We start from the raw sequence: 20,049 nt of genomic DNA on the forward strand, positions 1-20,049 counted from the left end.
GAAAATTATTGTAAGGTATCATTTTGTTTAACTAAATCTTTTCAGTGTTACAACTAAATGTTAAAGATCTCTACAGGTTTTCAAAACTACAAAGCAATGTGCAATAAATTAGGGGCCTTTTGGATTCTTTGCCCAAATGGTAACCCAGGCGTAGTCTGACCCTGACCAAATAAACCAATGGGTTTTTGATTTTGGAGACTCCGGTGATGGAGCTGCTTATCGTAGAGAAATGTTCTCATAACTGAGTGTAACTAAAGTGAACCAAGAACCAAACTAAGAACAAAGGTATATGGTAGATAACATCTTTGTTCCTCATCCAGCTGAAGGTGGAATCTCTCAGAAGGATGAGTACATCCCCAGCCTCCTGGCAGCCTCGGAGATTCTTGGGGGCTTTCTGCTGGGGAATGGGTAGTAGTTCTGGTTCTGTTGAACCCCTGTGGACGGGCCCTCTCCGCCTACGCTCAGCTGCCTGGTAAACGTTTTGGCTGGGGCCCACAACTTCCTGTGGCCTCTCCCCTCTGCTGAGGTGCTGCTGGTCTGCAGGTCGCATTCAGCGGTTTTTGTATCATTGGACTGGGTCATTGTCAGGTCTTGGTGTAGGTTGGTGGTGGAGCTGCTGGGGGAGGCAGTGTTGGAACCGATGGGTGTTGAGCTTTCTTCAGAGCTTGTCCGATTGCTGGGGGCCGGACACTCTTGAGAATCTGTGAATAAGCTGCAGACTGAGTCCTCTTTAGGGGAACAGATGGAGACGTCAGGAGGACCTTGTCTGGATCTTTGGTCGGAAACACTGAAGGATCCAGTGTCTTGAATCGGATCAAACACAGAACCACTGAAGGAAACTCTTGTGGGTCTCTCAGAGTCTGACTCTCCTCTGTCAGCATTGAAGAGGTTTTCCTGTTTGCTGTTGAACGAGCTGCAGGGAGAGGTTTCTCTGAAGCTGCGGAGTGAATCTGGTGCTGAATCCACAGAGAGTTTCCTGCTTCTGGACTCGTGCTGGAAGCTGCCCGCCTCCAAGGAAGAACACGATGAATGCCTGTGAAGAAAAATACACAAAACCTTTTTTCAGCTGCTGAATCCAAGAGGTCATCAGAGACCCAAGAAACACGAGGACAGACCTGACTGAGAGGAATCTCAGACCTAATGGGACAGTAGAAACTGTATTTCTGTGGAACATATGTTCTGTTTGGTTAAATAACAAGAGGTTACAAGCTATATCATCAGATATATCAGATTTTACCAATAGCGAGTCATCGGATGTGGACAAACCTGGAGGAGCTGTCAATGCTGGTGTTTGTTTCTGGTGAGGAAACTGGGAGCTGGATGGTGACAATTGAACGAGAGCGGCGGTGGAGGTCCAGGTGGACGTGCCAGGGGTCATAGGTTGTTGGGTCTGGGTCAAAGGTTATGGCCGGCGGTGATGGCGTCAAGCCCTGAGTTACGGGGACGATGCTGATGGCCTCCGATAGCTCCTCTGACACTGCAGAGACACAGAGGATGACATTTAAAATATGTGGACTGCACCTCTAACTTCCTGTCATCATGAAAAGAATCGCTTGTGTCACCAGTCACCAGAAAGAAAGACAAACATTTCTTCACTTTAAACTCGGCTGCAGGTAATGGAGACCGTTATCAGACAATTATCCGCTTAATTTAACACTAACAAGTTCCCAGCGCTTCCGTTCAACCGGTAGACCCAAAACAAAAAAGACATGTTTCAAGTGACAGAAAACACACCAGAAAAATAACTGATGTTTGATCAATTATATAAAATCATGCTGATTAATTTTCTGTTGATGGACGAATCGTTTCAGCTTAAACTGACTGAAGCCTCGTTACATTTAAATTAAAACGCTGTTTAAACACTTAAAAACCCCAAAAGATATCTAAAAAAATCGTAAATGTGTTTGCGTTAATTACAAAGCTTCAGTCAAACCAGGTGAGTAACAGGTGTAAAGTTCATACATAGAACAGCGTTTGCTGCTTCAGAGACTAAACCAATGTGCACTTATACAGTTAATTCATTAAGAGTCCTTCAGAATAAAACGCTGGCTACTTGTGAGGATGTACTGGTTTTATTTTAGTGCGATAAATACTTTGCACATTTTCAGGAATTCTCTCGCGGCAAAGCTTCTGCAGTCTGTCTATCGTGCATTTATTTTGAAATCCGCCGCAGGAAGTCTTCTTTTTCTACACGTTAACTTGACGTGTCCGGTGGCGAACAAATAAGCGAATTTTAAGAAGTTTAATTCGGAAGTTTTCTCCACCAACTTGGACACTTTCATCTTCCCAGTTTGGGAATAATCAGCTTCCGCTTTTCCAAACGTTCCTGCGGCGGTGTGCGTCAGGTTTGACCGCAGGTAAAACCCACCGTTTCCGCTCACCTTTCCTGAAGAGAAGCACCGGAGTTTGTTTCTTCTGTTTCTCCCTGCTGCTCCGGTACTGTTCTCTGAGCAACGAAATGTCCATGTTCCTCCTGGTCTGCTCGTCCTCTCCTCTTCCTCCTGCTGGTTCCTCCTCTGGCAGCAGCCGCTCCTTCTTCCTGGTCCCTGCAGGAGACCGGGACACACGATGACCTCTGACCTTCGCTGCTGTCAACACTAAACCGTCATCACAAGTTAGTGTGTTCAGATTTATTTAATCCGGAAGTGTCACTGAGACCGAACTCATGTTTACATACTAAAATACTAAAATACCAGTATTCCACCTGAACAAGTTTGAAGTATTTCTACTTTACAAGAGTTTCCATTTTTCTGCTACTTCGTAATTTGACTTCATTTATTAAGTCAGATATTGTACTTTTACTCCACTACTTTGTTATGAAAGTATAAATATTACTTTCAGACCCAGTTTAAACATTGATTATAAATTGTTATTTCTGTACAATGGTGCTCAAAAGTTTGTCTGCCCTATTTTCAATATTTGTACATAGATTGAAATTGAGGAGAAGACCAGTCAAACTAATTATACAGAAAATACATGTTTTTACTATTTATTTACTGTGGAAAATGAGATCTTAAATATGTGTGTATGGTAAAGGTATATCACAAACTTTCAATAACTACAGTTTGCAAAAACACAATTAAATTATTGGTAACTTAAAAACAAGAAGAAACCCATAATTTTCTCTAATTAACTTGAAACTGTCAAAAGTAACAAAATTTAAAAAGGAAATAAAAATCTGGCTATGCTCTTTTTTAACAATGCAACAAAGGAAAAAGGCCCAGACAGGATCATAAATACTTTACAGTGATGATTCAGACTGTTTCAGTTGGGTTTTAATTAGTTTTCATTTGGAGCAAAGTCATTACTCTTTTGTTTCCTTTGGATCTTTTTTCACAGGCACCAACAATTCAGCCTATGGGTTTGTATAATCATGAAATTAGTTTTTTCACTTCACATCATGACTTTGTCTCCCAGCGGGCAATAAAGTGTGTAAACTGTGTGTACAGGTGTATGTAGTTTGTGTGTGAGTGTGTGTGTGTTTTACCCTGCAGCAGCTCCCTGCTGGGAGCCACACAGCAGCAGCAGCAGGAGCCGGACATCCTGTTGGCAGCAGCAGCACTGATCACACCTGCTGCAGGTGTTTTACCTCCTCAATAAAAAACAGCTCTTGCAGCCGAGTTCACCTGTGGTGCGTATAAAGTCCTGTCTAGAAGCTCCGGCCAACCAAAACCTGCCACTAAAGTCCATGGAAATGGATCCGGACTTGGTGAAAACTGCAAACAGAAGACTGAAGAGTGAGATATGAGTTGAAGCTCAGAGAGAAAGGTGTTTGTGCCTTTTGCCCGTTGACAGGAAGCTGCTGTGGAGAAACACAGACTCAGTCTCTGACTTTGATTGGTGTGTAAACAGTGAAGGACAATGTGCAGTGCTGACCTTTCTGCTCCACAATCACACCAGCATATTTGACATGAGAGCAGAACAAACAGCTTCACTGTTAGTTACACTAAGCCCGTGTTCAGGATTATATCAAAGATTGATGTGTGGGTCATTATCCTGCTTTTTTCCATACGATAAAACATGTGACGAGCGGCAGGTTCCGAGTCAGAAACTGCAGAGTTTAGTTAAATTAGTTACTGTCAGTGTAACGGCAGTGACGTCATCTGTGACAGCATCGGTTTGATGGGATGATAACAGTAAACAGTTGGACACATGCTGCCTGTCCTTCATTCACGATAAACACTGCAGCATTTTCGACTAAGCTCTTTGTTGAACTTTAGAAACAAACTGAGTTATTAGTATTGTTGCATGTTTAAACTTTATTTAAACACCTTTTTACAAACACAGTCACTGCCTGAAACATCTGGGCATTTACGAATAAAATCTAATTACAGGAAATTGTCACAAAATCCAACAAGTCTCAATCTGAAGTCAAAGAAAAGTGAATGTGAGGGACTTTGAGTTCGGTGTGTGTCTCTTTAAGTGTTGGACTCCGCTGCTGCTCCGCTGACGCTCGCTGCGTTTCCTCCTCATGGCCGCTGCTGTTCCTCCTCCTCTTTATTTGGGCTTTGACTTCAGCACACAGCAGGTAAATTCCACATTCCACCTGTTCTTACTTTACCTGGATGTTTACTGTTTGCTTTGGCACGTGGGTTCGCGTACGGCGCGGAGTGACGACGGTTTAACGCGCAGGAGCGGAAGCGCGCGCGCGTGTTTGTGTGTGTATGTGTGTGTTGTGCAGAGTTTTCAGCATTCGAACTGCTTAACGTGTGGTGAGGATGATGATGGTCGGTGACAGTGTCTGACGTTTTATCTGAGTCAGTCTGAATCCTGAGAAGAACCTGTCTCTGATGGACTCAGGACCCGCAGACTGTCACGTGCACAGAGTACACATGCAGCAGGGGCAGTGAAAGTGCAAAGTATTCAAAGCATCAAAACTCGCTGATACAGAAACGTGTACCCATGAGTACTCATGAGTTCTGCTGCAGCAGGCGAAGGTGGAGCTGATTTCACAGATGGATACAAAGAAGTACTCAACTAAAGTACTTCAAAGTACATCAGTAAATGCAAAACATTCTTTCATTTGTAGTAAAATGTAAAAGAAATAACTGCATGGTTAAAAGAATAATACAGAACAGTGCAGAAATGCTGTGTATAAGTGGTCCATTACAAGTGAAAGTTTAACAGTATTCGTGTGAAAGACTACTGTGTAAAGTAAAGTACTGTATTTTCTATGTCGCCTTTAAATCTGTGGCCAGTTTAAAGTAGATACTACAGGGGGAATCTACTGGTACGGCAACGCATGATAAGGTATTTTATTAAGCACAATATTATAATCTGTAAAGTAACAAAAGTAAAGGTTTAAAAGTAGCATGAATTATGTACAAGTACTTTAAAATGTTTTTTAAGTACAGCACTTGAGTAGGTAATCAAATAATGTAGTATACAGTGGTACAACATGAAGCTGTTACTGTTGTACTTTTGCTTCTGATACTTTAACTACATGAAGCTCAGAATACTTCTTCTTCTAATCTTTGACTGTTGATACTGTAACTCATTCCTATTTGCAATGCTGAACATAAGGTATTCCTGCTTATTCTCCAGTAAAAGATGTAAATATGTTGAGTGTGTACCACAGAGGATATTTTATATGTTACTACAGATATTCTCAGTAATGTGATTTCCTGTGTCTCCTCTCCGCAGCTGAAGGTTTTAGCCATTGATGAAAACCTGAACGTTCTTCATCAGGACAATGTTCAGTTTGACTCAGAGCTGCCAGAGTTCAGGTAACAATGTTGTTGTAGTACATTTACATTTACATGCAGTTATTTGGCAGATTCTTTTATCCAAAGCAACTTACAGGTGAGGTACAAGGCAGTCAAGGAGCAAACTTTAAAGCAAAGTCTTGTCAGAAGAAGTTTTACCTTTTCATGAGATGCAAGTGCAAGAAAGAGCAGAAAGGAAGTTTATAAGTGCATAAGAAGGTGTGGAAGAATTCTGTTTTCAGCAGTTTTTTTGAATACTGGGAGTTTGCTGAGCGTGCAGAGTTTCGTAGCTCGTTCCATCATCATAGGATCACTGAGCTGAAGAGTTTTGCTTGGTGTCTCCTGTGTGGTGCTGGGAGCATCAGATGTTGTTTGTTGGCAGAGCGCAGCAGATGGGAGGAATTGTAGACTTGAATGAGGGAGTTGAGGTAAGCAGGAGATGTTGAGTTGATCACTCTCTAGGCAAGAACCAGAGCTTAGAACCTGATGCAGGCAGCTACACGAAGCCAGTATAGATATCTGAAGAGTTGTGTGACATGAGTCTTTTTTGTCTGATTAAAAATGAGGCGTGCTGCCACATTTTGGATCATCTGCAAGGGTTTGATTGTGGATACCGGTAACTGCATTAACAGAGCACTGCAGTAATCAAGACGAGATATGACCGGCTCCTGTACTATGAGTTGGGTTGTAAATCTTCTGCTGAGAGACTGAGGAGATGTACAGTTATGCTACAGTTCAGACCACATTTAAGCTTAGCTGGTCATCAATGATTACCCCAGAATTCTGGCCGACTTAATGGGGACAATCACTGCAAATCCAAGGTTGATGATGTGTTGAAAATCTGGCTGAGAAGACAAGGATTCAGCCTTGGAGAGGTTGAGCTGAAGATGTCTCTCTCTCATCCAGGCTGAGATATCTGACAGACAGGCCGAAATGCGTAACGAGACAGTGGAGTCATTCGGTGAAAAGGACCGGAAGAGCTGTGTGTCGTCAGCATAGCAGTGATAGGAAAAGCCATGTGAGCAAATGATTGAACTCAGGGATTTAGTATAGATGGAAAAAAGAAGAGGACCAAGAACTGAACCCTGTGGCACAGTGATGGTTAAGTGTCAAAGGCTGCAGACAGAACGAGTAGGATTAAGACAGAAAACTGACCTGCGGGTTTTGCAGCCTGCAGAGATTCCACAACAGTCAGGAGTGATGTTTTTGTGGAGTGACCACCTTGAACCGAGACTGGTTGACATTGAGGAGGTTGTTCTGAGAAGTTGTTCTGTAAGTTGATTAAACACTGCTTATTCCATGGTCTTGGCAAGAAAGGGAAGCAGAGAGATAGGTCTGTAATTCTCCACAAGGGAGGGCTCAAGAGAAGACTTCTTAAGCAGTAAGGTAAGTTGGGCCTGCTTGAATGAGGTCAGAAAAGTGGCTGTTGTGAGAGAAGTAATGTTGTGAAGGAGAATTGAAGGGATCGGATACAGAGAGCAGGTGGAGGGATGGTTAGAGAGGAGGAGGTCGCATACATCTTCCTCAGTCAGTAGAAGCAGTAGCATAACTAAGAAGGTTTGGTTTCTCTGAGTTCACTTTAATTCTTGAAGACGTGCACAGACGTGTGTTCTTTTGGATTAAAACGTCCTGTCAGACACACAGTAGACGTCTGGACATGAGGTGTTTAACTTTGAATTGCTAAACATTGCTCATGTTCAAAGATCCTGAAGTTTCACATGAGAAGAGAAAACCTGCTTCTGAGACAAAACTAGATTTTATATGAACTAATTTGGACAAATTCAATTCAATTTTTTGTTTCCTGCAGGACTCAGGGAGGAGTTCACATCCACTCTGACGGATTGACGGTCACGTCTCCTGTCATGATGTGGGTCAAGGTCAGTCCAGCCGGTTTCCCTCTGTTCTGCTCACTCCTCTGAAGAAACACACTTTTCATATTTTAAAAAAGGCTGGAATGGGTTTAGTAGTTTGTTTGTGTCCGTCCTCAGGCTCTGGACCTGCTACTCGACAAGCTGAAGAGGACGGGGTTGGATTTGTCCCATGTCCGAGCACTGTCAGGCAGCGGGCAGGTGAGACGGAGACACAGAGACAAAGTTTGTTGTAAAGACGAACATTTCTGAGACACCCAGACATTTTTTAGCAGAAAGAAAATAATCAACCAAGAACATTAAATGATTCTCCATCTCTGTGAGCATCATAAAACATGTGACCTCATTATTTTAAGATTAAATGTATCACGTGCTTCTCTCTAAGCAACATGGCAGCGTGTTCTGGAGAAGAGGAGCATCTGAGACTCTGAAGCAGCTCAACCCTGACAAGGACCTGTTCCAGCAGCTGCAGGTGTGTGTGTGTGTGTGTTTCAACGGTAACGTTTCACAGTTTGACCTCTGACCCTGCTTATGTTGTTACCAGGACTCTTTCTCCGTGGCGGACTCCCCGGTGTGGATGGACTCTAGCAGCAGTATGCAGTGTCAGGACCTGCAGGCAGCAGCTGGAGGCGCCCTGAGACTGGCAGAGATCACTGGGTCCAGAGCCTATGAGGTCCCAATATCCACCTGGCCGTCTCTTTAGACATCTTTTAAACACTTGATTCAGTACATTTTTGTTTTCGCTTTTGGTTTTGCATGTCCTCACTCACGTGAAATGATCCACTGATTATTGAGACAAAACCATCTTTTGTTGAGCTTTCAAGCTTTCAGGGAGATGATTTAGGGACCAGTTTCTCTCTTGGATTCTGAAAACTAAAATCTCATCTGTATCTATTTAATAACAGAATCTGTTTTTATAGATTGACTAAAAATCAAAAATGATCTGAACATGAAATATATTGTATTATACTGATGTTTATAAAAATGTGCACATTTTTCGAGATAATCACAGAAAATATAACTGCAGAACAGATCAGTTTAGTTTACACGTTACATAAATCACAAAAAATATTAATGATTCATAGTTCCAAGCGCTCAGTTTCTCTCTCCATGATCTATTAAAACCAATAAATAAAACATGATTACAGATCAATGGACTTCAGACCATCACAGATCATCCATATTCCTGCCAAAGCAGAGATTCTGGGCCTGAGCTTCACAGTCTGCAGTTTTCAGAGTTACTGAAGGAATCAGATTCCTGAAGTGCTAGAAGCCTCTCTCTGGTTCTTCTCTGTAATAATAGTGCTCATCATGTTAATCTGTTTATGTCTGACTGGGCTGAGATTGTAGTCTGGATCTGATGCAGATCAATTTAAAGGACGAATCTGTCATTTTTCTGCAGCGGTTCACAGGGAACCAGATCGCCAAACTGCGGCAGAGCCGACCAGAGCAGTACCAGGACACTGAGGTCAGCATCACCGTGACCTTTGACCCCAGGATGAACTGAAACGTGATTGTATGGGTTTATGGTTTAATTGACGTGTGTGTGTTTTCAGAGGATCTCTTTGGTCAGTAGTTTTGCAGCCTCACTGTTCCTCGGTGGTTATGCTGCCATTGACTTCAGCGACAGTAAAGAACCAAACACTACCCACTCATTCATTAATTCATTTATTCAAGTTTTACAGAATCTCACTGTAGCTCAATCATGGACTCACAAACCTTGTCTCTGATGAACTGATAATAATCAGGTTCAGGGATGAATTTGCTGGATATCAGGACCAGAACCTGGGCTGAGATCTGTCTAGAGGCCACAGCTCCTGATCTGGACCAACTGCTGGGAACTCCACTACCCTCAACATCTGTACTGGTACAACTGGTTTATACTGGTTTGGTCTAACACCTGCTGACCAGTTTGAGATGAGCTCTGACTCCTCTGTCCTACAGGGTCCCATCTCGTCCTACTTTGTGCATCGGTATGGTTTCTGCGAGAGCTGCAGAGTGGTTGCCTTCACTGGAGATAACCCAGGTACCAAAAAACAGAAATTGTCAGAGCTTTAGAAACACAGGGTTTAAATCTTTAGGGACTTTCTCTGTTACCAACTCAAATTAAAACACACGTCTGTCCTAAACCAGAGTTCATGCTCCACACTCTGATGTCTGAACACACGATGGCGCTGCTGTGCTGCAGGTTTGACTTGTTAAAGGACTGGTTCTGGGATCTTGAAGCTGCTCTTTTTACAAAGTCTTTTCTACTCACTGCTACTGTTTCTCCTCATTTATTTATTTATTATTCCTTGTCAAATTTCACTCAGTATGTGATAACAGTTTAAGGAATCAAGGCCAAAATGTTTTGTGCGTCAATGCTTCGCAATTCAGCTGATACTCTACAACTGTCTGTGCTGCATCAGGTTGCAGTGTAGTTAGAATGATGATGGAGAAACGCTGCTGATTTCTGTCTAATTCACCATCTTCTAGTTTCAACTTCAGTCCTCGTAAAATCAGAGAAAAGAGTGTGAAAAACATTTCTGTTCTTATTTCAGTTTTTCCTTCTCTGTTTAAAGAGAACTGTGAGGGAAGTAAAGACACAGTTTTGTCTTTTCCCTGTAAAACTGTAAACTGTAAACTTGCCTCTGACTTCAGTGCGTCATGAGGAGGTGGCAGAGACTCCCCAGAGGTCCAAATCCCAACTCCTCTTATGTGTGGACAAGTCTTTTAAACCAGAAGAAGAAAGATCATTGATTTTATTTTTCTCTCTTTCATAAATGTGTTTGTGTTTTCATGAGAGAAACTTGTTCCAGCTTTCTTCCCTTCTCTTTTCGCTGCTAGGAGCGTGAAGCTGAGCAAAGACACAAGAAAATGAAAGAATTAAATGAATTTAATTAACTAACAAAGAGTTGGTGCAGACGTGAAAACCTAAACCTGTTCATGTTGTGTCTTCCTCAGCATCTCTGGCAGGAATGAGGCTGCAGCAAGGAGACATCGCTGTAAGTCTGTCCTCTGACAGAGTTTCTGATACAGCGTGTCTTCATTAGCGTGTTCTTACCGTTATTTCAATGTGTGCAGGTGAGTCTGGGCACCAGTGACACGGTGTTCCTGTGGATCCAGCAGCCTCGTCCTGCTCTGGAGGGCCACATCTTCTGTAACCCAGTGGAGCAGCAGGCGTACATGGCACTGCTGTGGTAGGAACTCACTCTGACAACGTTCTGCTCAATTATTATCCAACGACTGGGTGGTGATGGGCTGGAAAGGCTCCTGGTGCTCAGCTACACTTTGCCCGTTTATGTGTTGTATTGCTGAGAGGTGATAATGATGGTTGGACTCTTTCTGATCTGGGACTTGTTGCAGAGCAAGCCACAGAGAAACAGGATGATATTTAGTCAGCTTTTCCCTAAATGTTGAGGGTGTTGGTCACATACTTACATAATTATAAACTGTTTCCATTTTCTTTTAACACAATACAGGATGTGATGAGACTCACAGCTTCTCTTTAGGGTTGGAGAAGGTTGTTGTTTGAATCAATGGAGAAACAACATGTTTATTAAGCTTTAAACACAACTACTACCTCCCTCTAACCTTACCCAAACTTTTTATCTCCTCCACACATGAAACTCTGACTCCTGCTAAAACAGCATCCACCAGCTTTACACAGTTGGCACCTGGTTTACCATCATGGAATCACCAGCACAGTCCTAGTTCAGTCCTCACATCAGCAGATCTCCAAACAAATGTGGACTCACTAAACCCTGCAGCTGCAGACCACACATGCACACATCTTTAAAGCCACAGCAAATAAGTTGTTAATCTCAAGTGAATCTCTTCTTATCAGTAAACCACATGAAATATAACCAGCTGCTTGCTGCTTTATCAGGTTTCTGACTCTGTCACTGAATCTGTTCTGGAAGAAGAAGGAGAAGAAGAGGAACGAGGTGGAGCCACAGGCTGCTGGAGATGGATGATTTAACCTGAAGGCTGTGAAAGTTAAAATCCCCTGAGACCCCTCTCCTCCCCCCACTCCACAGGTTTATTGATTCCTTTGACCAACACAGAAGAAGAAACATTTTGTTGTTTTTGCAGCCTCAGGCTCAGCCTCCATCTGCATCGCTTTGTTTTGACCAGTGTTCAGCTGCTGTTTCACTTTTCTTAACTAACCACAGTCTGAACCTGATGTTTCTTCTTCCTCTGAGCCACATGGCTCCATTATTGTCCAAAAACCATTGAACACATCACCTCAGTCAGCTGTTCCTTCATCACCATAAACACTGAATGTGTTCCTCATAAACCGTCCGCATGTGTCTTAATCTGCCGCTGAAAGTGTGTGTGTTGGTGTCCTCTGCAGCTTTAAGAACGGATCTCTGACCAGGGAACGCATCAGGAACCAGTGTGCTGGAGCATCATGGGAGGTTTTCTCTGGCGCCTTGAGAAACACCTCGCTCGGAAACAACGGGAACATCGGTGAAGCTTCTTTACTTCCTGTTCTCCACTTTCCTTCCTTTCTTCCTTCCCTTCTTCATTTATTTGGTTTCTTCCTCTCTTCCTTCTTTTCGTCCTTCCTTTTCCTTTTCTTCCTCTTCCATCCTTCCTTCTGATCTTCAGTCTTCATCTTCTTCCTCTCACTTCCTACTTTGGCATCCTTTATTTCATTCCTTTCTGTTTCTTTTTTCACTTGCATTCTTATTCTTTCCATCCTCCCTTTCTAGTGTGCTTCTGCTTTGGTTTGTTTTCCTGCCTCCTGTAATTTTCTTTCGTTCCTTTTTTTTCTGCCCTGCAACCCCTTTGTTTGTACTTCTGTCTTTGCCTCCTCTCACCTTTCTTTCCTACTTCCTTCTTTTTTATGGGTTCATTTCTTCCTTTCTTTCTCTCTTCCTTTTGCCAGTTATCTTTCTCAGTTCTTTGTCTTTCCTTCCGTCCCTCTAACTTTGCTTCCGTCCTTCCTCCCTCCTTGTCATCACTTGTCTCTTGTGTTTCAGGCTTTTATTTTGACACCATGGAGATCACACCTCCTGCAGTCGGAGTTCATCGATTTGACCGAGATGACAACAAGGTCCGATGAGAGATATTCAAAAAGATAGAGCGAGAGAGTTTTTCTGTGGACTGGTTCTTATGCTGCCTGTCTCACCTGTCCTGCAGGTGTCTTCACTGAGTCCTGAAGTGGAGGTTCGAGCTCTGGTAGAGGGACAGTTTCTGTCCAGGAGGCTCCACGCTGAGAGACTGGGATACTCAATCAGTAAAAGCTGCTTCAGTTATTTCTCTTTTCTTTAACCTCAGCAGTTTGCAGTTCTTTCTTTCTGTCTCTCAGACAGTCAGTGAGTCTTTGGCCAGTTTTAATGTAATCAATATGTTTAATAATAAGTCATTTCCAGCTCTGACTTCACCTGCTGTAGAAACAAGCAAAAATAAAGTCAAACAGCTGGAATAATACAAATTATGTCTTTATAACGGCAGAAACACGAGGACTGAACATTTCTGATTCTAACCCACTGATGTGTCCTCACACACTCATCATTAACCTAATTTCTTTTGTTTAATGATTTGGTTCAGTTAATTTCAGCCACAGGTTGTTGTCCTGTGTTGCTTTAGTTCCAGGAACCCGAGTTTTGGCAACAGGAGGAGCTTCGTCTAACAGAGACATTCTACAGGTCAGTACTTAGTGCGGGAGAAAATTGTTGATGAATAACAAACAGTTTTTTTATCGTTCGCTGAATGTGTGATACTATCTTCATATACAATGATCCTAAGCAGTAAATATATCTTCAGCCTCAGCCTCACAGAACTTTAACACCAAAAACTCAAAACAACTCATTATTACCAGATCAGATCAGTAATTGTGGGGAGAACAGGAGAGTGTCTCTGAATTAAAACACCTTCATTTATTTTGTATTTATTAGCTATAGCCATATTGTTTTATTTTGTCATAGATACAATTCAGTAGTTCTACCTCATAAAGTTAATATTTCAAGCTGGTTGTACCTTATTTCTGTATAAGGAATCCTGTGGAAGGATTCCTTTGTTAATTATTTGTTAATTCTACTGAGATAACATGACACATTTTAGGGGAAGCACAGCGTTTTTACCTGCTTTTTAAACTTGAGAGTCTTTCTATACCAGCCTGAACATTTGTATTCTTCTCAGCGTAGGAATCAGAAAATGTAAAGAGTTTAATAATTAATAGTTTAGCAGCTTTATTGTGATTGATATACTGAATAATTAAACTTTAGACTTTTATTAGCATGACTGTCTCCTTTAGTTTGAGCCAGTTTCCATTGTTCTGTCTATATGACAGGATTAAATAGGTGAAAAAGGCCTAAATCTGCTGCAAAACTTGGTTTAAAATCTAAAAACGAAGAAAGTAACAGACAGTTTGAGCCAGAGCTCAAGAGCCTCTTGACAAATGAGATGATGCTCTAACACGAAAAGGTCTGTATGAGATCTGATTCCTCAGGGAGAGCAGGAATCATCTGTGGGCTGTTTGCTTAATTGATCCATTCATTAGAGAAACAAATTAGCACCTGCTGATGATCTTTAATTTCTGGATGTTTCCCCTGTCACCGCCTTCCTTGTGTTTGCTTCATTAATTGAGTCTGTAAATCAGAAATCTGGAGGAGATTTAGAGACGAGAGTAACTCTCATTTTTGTGCCTCTCAGGTTTTATCTGACGTGTTCAATGCTCCCGTCTACGCCATCGATCTGTCCAACTCCACCTGCCTGGGTTCAGCCTACAGGGCTCTGCATGGTACCACACACACACACACACACACACACACACACACACACACACACACACACACACACACACACACACACACACACACACACACACACAACTACACAGAGTCTTTTCTGGAATAAATCATATTATGTGATGGTGCTGTTAGCTTTTATTTTGAAATGTCTGTGTTTGTTGTTGACACAAATCGTTGAATCTCCAGTTTCAGGAAGGAAGAAGGATGAACTGATAAAGGAAAGAGAAGGAACTAAACGACAGAGAAAAAATAAATAAAGTCATAGGAAAGAAATTAATGTTTAAAAGATTAATTTATAAAAGGATGCAAAGAAAAACATTTAGGCAAAGGACAAAGACTTTTAAGGGAGAAATAAATGAAAAATAGGAAGGAAATAAAAAAAGGAAAAGCAAAAACCTGCCTGAACCTCCTCCCAGATGGTAGGAGTTAACATTCTGCATACAGAGGGTGGAGGGACAGGAGAAGTGCAGCTTGTTATTTATTTCCAGGACTGGATTGTGGAGATGTAAAACAATGTCATCAGTTCACTCGCACCCCCCCCATCGCACTGTTGGCGGGGAGTGGCGAGGAAAAAGAGACGAGGAACAAGAAGAAGTAAATCCCAGCCGAGTACCGATCAGTCGAGTGTTACTGTCTCAGTGTTTGACGGCTCTCATGTCTCTAAAATCAGCCCCTGAGATAAACAGGTGAGCTGATGGTCGTCTGTCGGTCTCTCTGCTGAGGGCGAGGTTTTCATTAAAACATGCACACACAGACTAGATGAGATGTAGGGAACGTCCTCTGCTGATTTCACGTGTGAAATGGTGGACAGAGTCATTAACGTCTTTAATCTCCCATCTACAGCTGCTTCAATATCTGAAGTCCGTTGCGAGAGCTTGAAAAGACCTAATGCAACATTCCTGATGTTAAAAACCAGCCTCTGGGGGGGTCCATCATGTAATCCCCCTGCAAATGAGCTGGACACAGAGAAATACTATTCATGTGTTCATGTTGCATTAGTTCTGCAATCCTTAAGTCAGTCTTACACAAACCACTGAAGAAGAATCACGTGGTTTCTCGTCTCAGTCAGTATCCGTTTCCTTTGTTCTTTAACCACGTCAAATGTGTCCAGTCCAAATAGACTTTTTGAAAAGAAATCAGATCCTGCCAGTCCTGCTAAGTAGCTAATGACAGCATGCTAACACGATAACATCAGAGAGATTATGTGGGTACATTAGCATGTAGCTCTCACAGCCACTGTTGTGGAGTCAGCAGCCCTAAGATGAGGCTTGAAGCTGCTTTTTCCTTTAACTTTAAGACTATTATTTAAAACCTAGTTAACAATGCAGAAAGTACATTTCTAATTGGCTAATGGTTAAGGAAATGACTGGTTGGCTAAGGACAGTAACTAACAGTAACTGATTGGTTAATGATGGAAAAACTCAACTCTCTGATTTTTGGGGGGTTGTTTTTAGGCCTTGCTGCAGAATCTGGGGTCTCCTTCTTTGATGTGGTGAAAAATGCACCAAAACCAAAACTGGTGGCCAGCCCACATCCCACAGCAGCACAGGTAACACACACACACACAACACCCTACAGTTCCTTAGCAATGTAATTAACATTTATTAAATTAGCTACAATGCATGTGTGAGTTAATATCTCCCTGCGGTGTGTCCTCCAACACACACACACACACACATTCATGTTTTGCTGTGGTTGTTGGCTCATCACTGGTGAGACTGTGAAGTGCTGTGTGTGGGTGGAGATGCTCTGCAGGCCTTTTAGCCTCTTTAGACCTGTTAATGAGACACTCGTGGGTATTAGTTCTTCTATTAAACCAGTTTTTCCTGCTGTTTTTTAAAAAGACAAGATGACAGAAATTTCTTGAAGGTTGAAGGACGAGCAGAGAAAAAGAGAAAAATCAGAGTAAACTGATTGAAAACAAGGTTTGTAGCTGACAGAAATGTTTGTGTATCATCAGAGCATCTCCATCAGTGACAGGAAGTGTGCATGTGCTGGGATCAGCCTTTAGTGCATTTGATCTAATGTATGAGCAGTTTTATCATGCAGCACGTGAGAGAGACCTTGTTCTACATCATGATTTCAGAACAGGAAGTGTCTCAGTGACTTAGGTTTATTTATACAAAACAAGCTGGTTATCATCTGTAAAATAAATTCTTACTTTGATGAAACAATATATTTGTGTTTCTAAATCAGCTTCCAGAGCAAAGTGAAGAGCAGCTGTTCCACTAACTGAGGGTTGTAAAACTAATAAACACTAATAATTATCTGCATCCTTGTGCAGCGAAGCCTTTCATATAGTTCATAGAGACATGAAGCTGACAAGCAACACACTGTCACAGAGCTGAGACCTGTTTGTTATGATCTTTGTGATGTGAAATGTGTGCTGGGTGTGTGACTCCCTTTGACGAAGTACAGCAGCTGTTTGGTGTTGTTCCCACAGACAGAGCCGAAGCTTCATTAGACTTTGGAGGACACATAACTAAGTTATTCCAATGCCTCAGTCAAAGAAACCTCCCCATTTTTAGGTTGACCGTCCCTTTCCCGTGAACATGACATCAGAGAAACGCTTTGAGCACATTTTATTCCTGCTCTTCCACAGTAAGAACAAAACAAATCAGTCTGTAGGTTAGTGGTTCGCTGCTGCTGTTGTCTCAGTCTGTGTGACGGAGGAAAACAGGTTGGGTATCTGCAGATCTGCTGCTGAGCTGAGACACAGAGGACGTCATGTAAGACAAAGGACGATGAGAGAGTTTCATAAGACGCAAATATAAATCTATAGAAACACGCTGAAACACCCACGGCTGCAGAAACACACACACACACACACACACACACACACATCCACAACTGTGAATGTACATGTTCACACACTGTCCTAGTTTCATGATTCACTGCCTTTTCATTAAACCGCTTTTTCCCTTATGGAGCAGCAGTGATGAATATTACACAACAGGTCACACACACAGTGTGACAGGTCACAGAGGGACGACGCTGCCGAACGATGTAAACGAGACAGGACGGCGTTAAAGAGATACACAGCAGCACGTGTGCTGTTCTTTGTGTTTTTACTCTTCTGTTCTTACTGTCTCAGCTCCGTCTGTACTTGGTTAGTGGCTACAGCAGCTCATCAGCCGTGCCAGTCACTGTCTCCATGCACCGTTAAGCCCACATGTACCTGCAGCAGCTCAGTAATCAGATTACTCCTTTGCTCATACAGATTTTAACTGTACAGTGGCACATTGAATTTTCCAAATTCTCAGTGGAAACCACCTTCTTCAGGCGCCTGTAGCTGCTTTATGTTTCACTTTGACTCGTAAATGTCAGGCAGCATCATTGTGACTGTGTTTTCATGCACCCCTCCACTCTGCTGATTTTCTTGTCTACAGACTTTTGTCCATCACAACCACACATGTCACAAGCTGATTAGAAACCTGATTATATAGAAATCAGCGTTCTCATCAAGCTGCTGCTCTGCTTACTGACTGAGACAAATGGTCGACTCGTCCTCCGTCAGTTTTAAAATTCAGGTCACGTGTGTTTCTTCATTCCTCAAACAAAAAGTCTAATTATGGTTTGCTGCACTTTACTGCCATCTGATTCCATTTGGACTTTGGACAGGATTCACATTTTCATATCTGTGTCTCTCTTTATTTCCGTCTCTGGACGGAAACGGGAGGAAAAAGAAAACAGCCCTTCACTTCAAAGATAAGAGAAAAACAATTCCCTGAATAACACAAAGTGATAATAACGAGGAGAAACTGGAGGAGGGGTCGAGCTAAAATGATTTTCTGTGACAGACGGGAACAAAGTTGTCCTCCGGGAAACAGAGGGAGCAGTGAGGTGATGCAGGAAGAGGAGAGAAGATGAAGGGGAGGAGAGGAAATGGGATGATAAAGGAGACGAAGGTCAGTGGGTGACGGAGGGTTTCTCTTTCTTTTTTAGTTTCGTCCTGTCAATAAAGTCCCAGCGTCTCCTCAGGTAGAGAGCAGGGTTCACTTTAACATGTTTGGTTTAATTACTGTTAAATGTTTGACAGCTCGACCTGACTGCTCCTCCTCACCTCCTGAACTCCTTATGATCTGAGCATCTCATCTCTCTTTGCTGTGTGGAGGCTTTTATTTTGGAAGCTTTATAAGTGTAGTATTTGCAGAACCCGTGTTTTGGCAGTTAGTTTCACTGCGATTAGAATAATTTGTGGTCTCTCTACAGATGTAGTGTTATCAGTGGTCAGTTATCATTCAATATCACACCAGAAGTTATGGTTCAATAGGTCACCTTCCACCTACCAGCATCATTATTATGTCTGCGTGGTGAACTGGTGATATCTAGTAGTCATGGTAAATATGTTCTGTTGTTTTTTACAACATCTGAGAAAAACGTTTTGATTGAGCATCAAGTCTGGATTTTTTCTTCTGTTGTGTTAATTACAGTGTGTTAAACACAGTGTTCTGTGTTTAACAAATCATGTCACACACACACACACACACACACACACACACACACACACACACACACACACACACACACCAAACAGCAGGGCATGAAACATGAAACCCGACATGACAGTGTTCACTTGGAATCATTACACCTCAGTCTACTGATGCTGTGTCTTACAGGTCTATGACCACATGCTGAAACGCTACGCTCGATTGGAGGAGAGAGTCCTGCAGGAGACCTGCAGCTGAACCTCACGACCAGTCAGCTTTGTTGAGAGAAATCAAACGATGATAACAATGAAGTTCAATACGGAGAATGATTGTGAATAAAATCATTTAAAACTGAAATGTTTGAAAACATCACAAACTTATAATATATAATTATAGTTAGAATGTATTAAAATAAATTACAGTCTAAGTCGGTTCACCCTCTAATTCATGTAAAATGGATAGAAGTGACAGAACATGGCGGCCTACTGGGACATGTTGCTCAACAGCTCTGCAACGTTTTAAGAGTTCAGATGTGAACATCCTAGGATACTGCTAAACCAGAGTGGAGGACCAGGACAGAAATGTCAGGACAGAACTTTTACCTGATAAAAAGTTTCTGTGTCTTCAGTGGACCCTGCTTTATTGGATGCAGCATTAATTTAGATTGCAGATTTATTCTTTTCTGTGTTAATAAAAAGAGAATTTTTATTAAACCAATCAATCAGACAGCGAATATCTTTTCAATCAATCAATCACTTTTAGTGTGGTACATGGTGAGATCATCACTGTCAGTCAAACTGCAGTGAGGTCAGCAGAGTATTTTAACACGACATGGTTGAATATACGTACAGAGAGTGTGTTGTTTACCGTGTACTGTCTGTGTTCTCTTAGTCGTCATAGTAACCTCACTGAAAATCACTGAAGCCTACATTTTGTAAATGTGCATCACAGGAAGGACGGGAATAGAGAAAAACGGGTACACTGTAAAGGATAAAAACATGCTGCCTGCTTGCTTTGAAAAAAAAAACTTAAATACAATCTGATGTACGTGGTAAAACTATAAAAACTGATCTAAAGACTAAATGATGGTTGTTTGTGTAACTTTAGTTTTCTAAAAATTTGTTAGACCAAACTTTTTACTTTGGTCACATCCGCCTCAAAACTAGACTATACACTAATACTATTACTAATGTAAGCACTTCAAATTGACACCTCCATCAAAGTTCTCAATTAGCTGTAAATATTTCAGATCAGTCCCACCACAGCGTAATATGGACTTTACACTGTACTGCATTAACGTGATATA

The 20,049-nt window shown here is 41.9% G+C and overlaps 2 protein-coding genes across 4 annotated transcripts; one reads left to right on the forward strand and one right to left on the reverse strand.

Annotated features, from left to right (window-relative positions):
* Window positions 1–18: 18 nt before the first annotated feature.
* LOC137104435 (serine-rich adhesin for platelets-like) lies at window positions 19–3,626 on the reverse strand. Its single transcript, XM_067485619.1, has 4 exons — window positions 3,488–3,626; window positions 2,382–2,546; window positions 1,267–1,477; window positions 19–1,033 (listed from the first exon to the last, which is right to left on the reverse strand). The coding sequence occupies exons 1-4, from the start codon at window positions 3,540–3,542 to the stop codon at window positions 337–339; spliced, it is 1,128 nt and encodes a 375-aa protein (XP_067341720.1). The 5' UTR covers window positions 3,543–3,626; the 3' UTR covers window positions 19–336.
* A 155-nt stretch (window positions 3,627–3,781) lies between these two features.
* On the forward strand, window positions 3,782–19,460 carry xylb (xylulokinase homolog (H. influenzae)). Of its 3 annotated transcripts, none has more exons than XR_010911696.1 (20): window positions 3,782–4,528; window positions 5,644–5,726; window positions 7,513–7,582; window positions 7,694–7,774; window positions 7,959–8,045; window positions 8,118–8,246; window positions 8,976–9,041; window positions 9,130–9,202; window positions 9,322–9,440; window positions 9,518–9,599; window positions 10,517–10,557; window positions 10,637–10,752; window positions 11,910–12,025; window positions 12,541–12,614; window positions 12,701–12,797; window positions 13,151–13,209; window positions 14,216–14,303; window positions 15,768–15,862; window positions 18,114–18,221; window positions 18,933–19,460. XR_010911696.1 is itself a non-coding variant. In XM_067485585.1 (20 exons), the coding sequence occupies exons 4-20, from the start codon at window positions 7,568–7,570 to the stop codon at window positions 18,999–19,001; spliced, it is 1,407 nt and encodes a 468-aa protein (XP_067341686.1). In that variant the 5' UTR covers window positions 3,782–4,528; window positions 5,199–5,250; window positions 5,644–5,726; window positions 7,513–7,567; the 3' UTR covers window positions 19,002–19,460. The 3 variants fall into 3 exon arrangements, 2 of the variants coding, with proteins under 2 accessions (XP_067341686.1, XP_067341685.1); XM_067485585.1 differs by lacking the exon at window positions 18,114–18,221 and adding an exon at window positions 5,199–5,250; XM_067485584.1 differs by lacking the exon at window positions 18,114–18,221.
* The last annotated feature ends 589 nt before the right edge of the window (window positions 19,461–20,049 follow it).

The sequence above is a fragment of the Channa argus genome, chromosome 19 (genome assembly GCF_033026475.1).
Source record: "Channa argus isolate prfri chromosome 19, Channa argus male v1.0, whole genome shotgun sequence".
NCBI lineage: Eukaryota > Metazoa > Chordata > Actinopteri > Anabantiformes > Channidae > Channa > Channa argus.

What these genes read in the sequence shown, in the direction of transcription:
- LOC137104435 (XM_067485619.1), bottom strand. Translation starts at nt 3,542, where the DNA reads ATGTCCGGCTCCTGCTGCTGCTGCTGTGTGGCTCCCAGCAGGGAGCTG. An exon ending in GGTGCTTCTCTTCAGGAAAG is followed by an intron (nt 1,478 to 2,381) that starts GTGAGCGGAAAC and finishes GTGTCTCTGCAG; the next exon opens with TGTCAGAGGAGCTATCGGAG. An exon ending in AGCATTGACAGCTCCTCCAG is followed by an intron (nt 1,034 to 1,266) that starts GTTTGTCCACAT and finishes TTTTCTTCACAG; the next exon opens with GCATTCATCGTGTTCTTCCT.
- xylb (XM_067485584.1), top strand. Translation starts at nt 4,472, where the DNA reads ATGGCCGCTGCTGTTCCTCCTCCTCTTTATTTGGGCTTTGACTTCAGC. An exon ending in CTGGGTCCAGAGCCTATGAG is followed by an intron (nt 8,247 to 8,975) that starts GTCCCAATATCC and finishes ATTTTTCTGCAG; the next exon opens with CGGTTCACAGGGAACCAGAT. An exon ending in CGGAAACAACGGGAACATCG is followed by an intron (nt 12,026 to 12,540) that starts GTGAAGCTTCTT and finishes CTTGTGTTTCAG; the next exon opens with GCTTTTATTTTGACACCATG.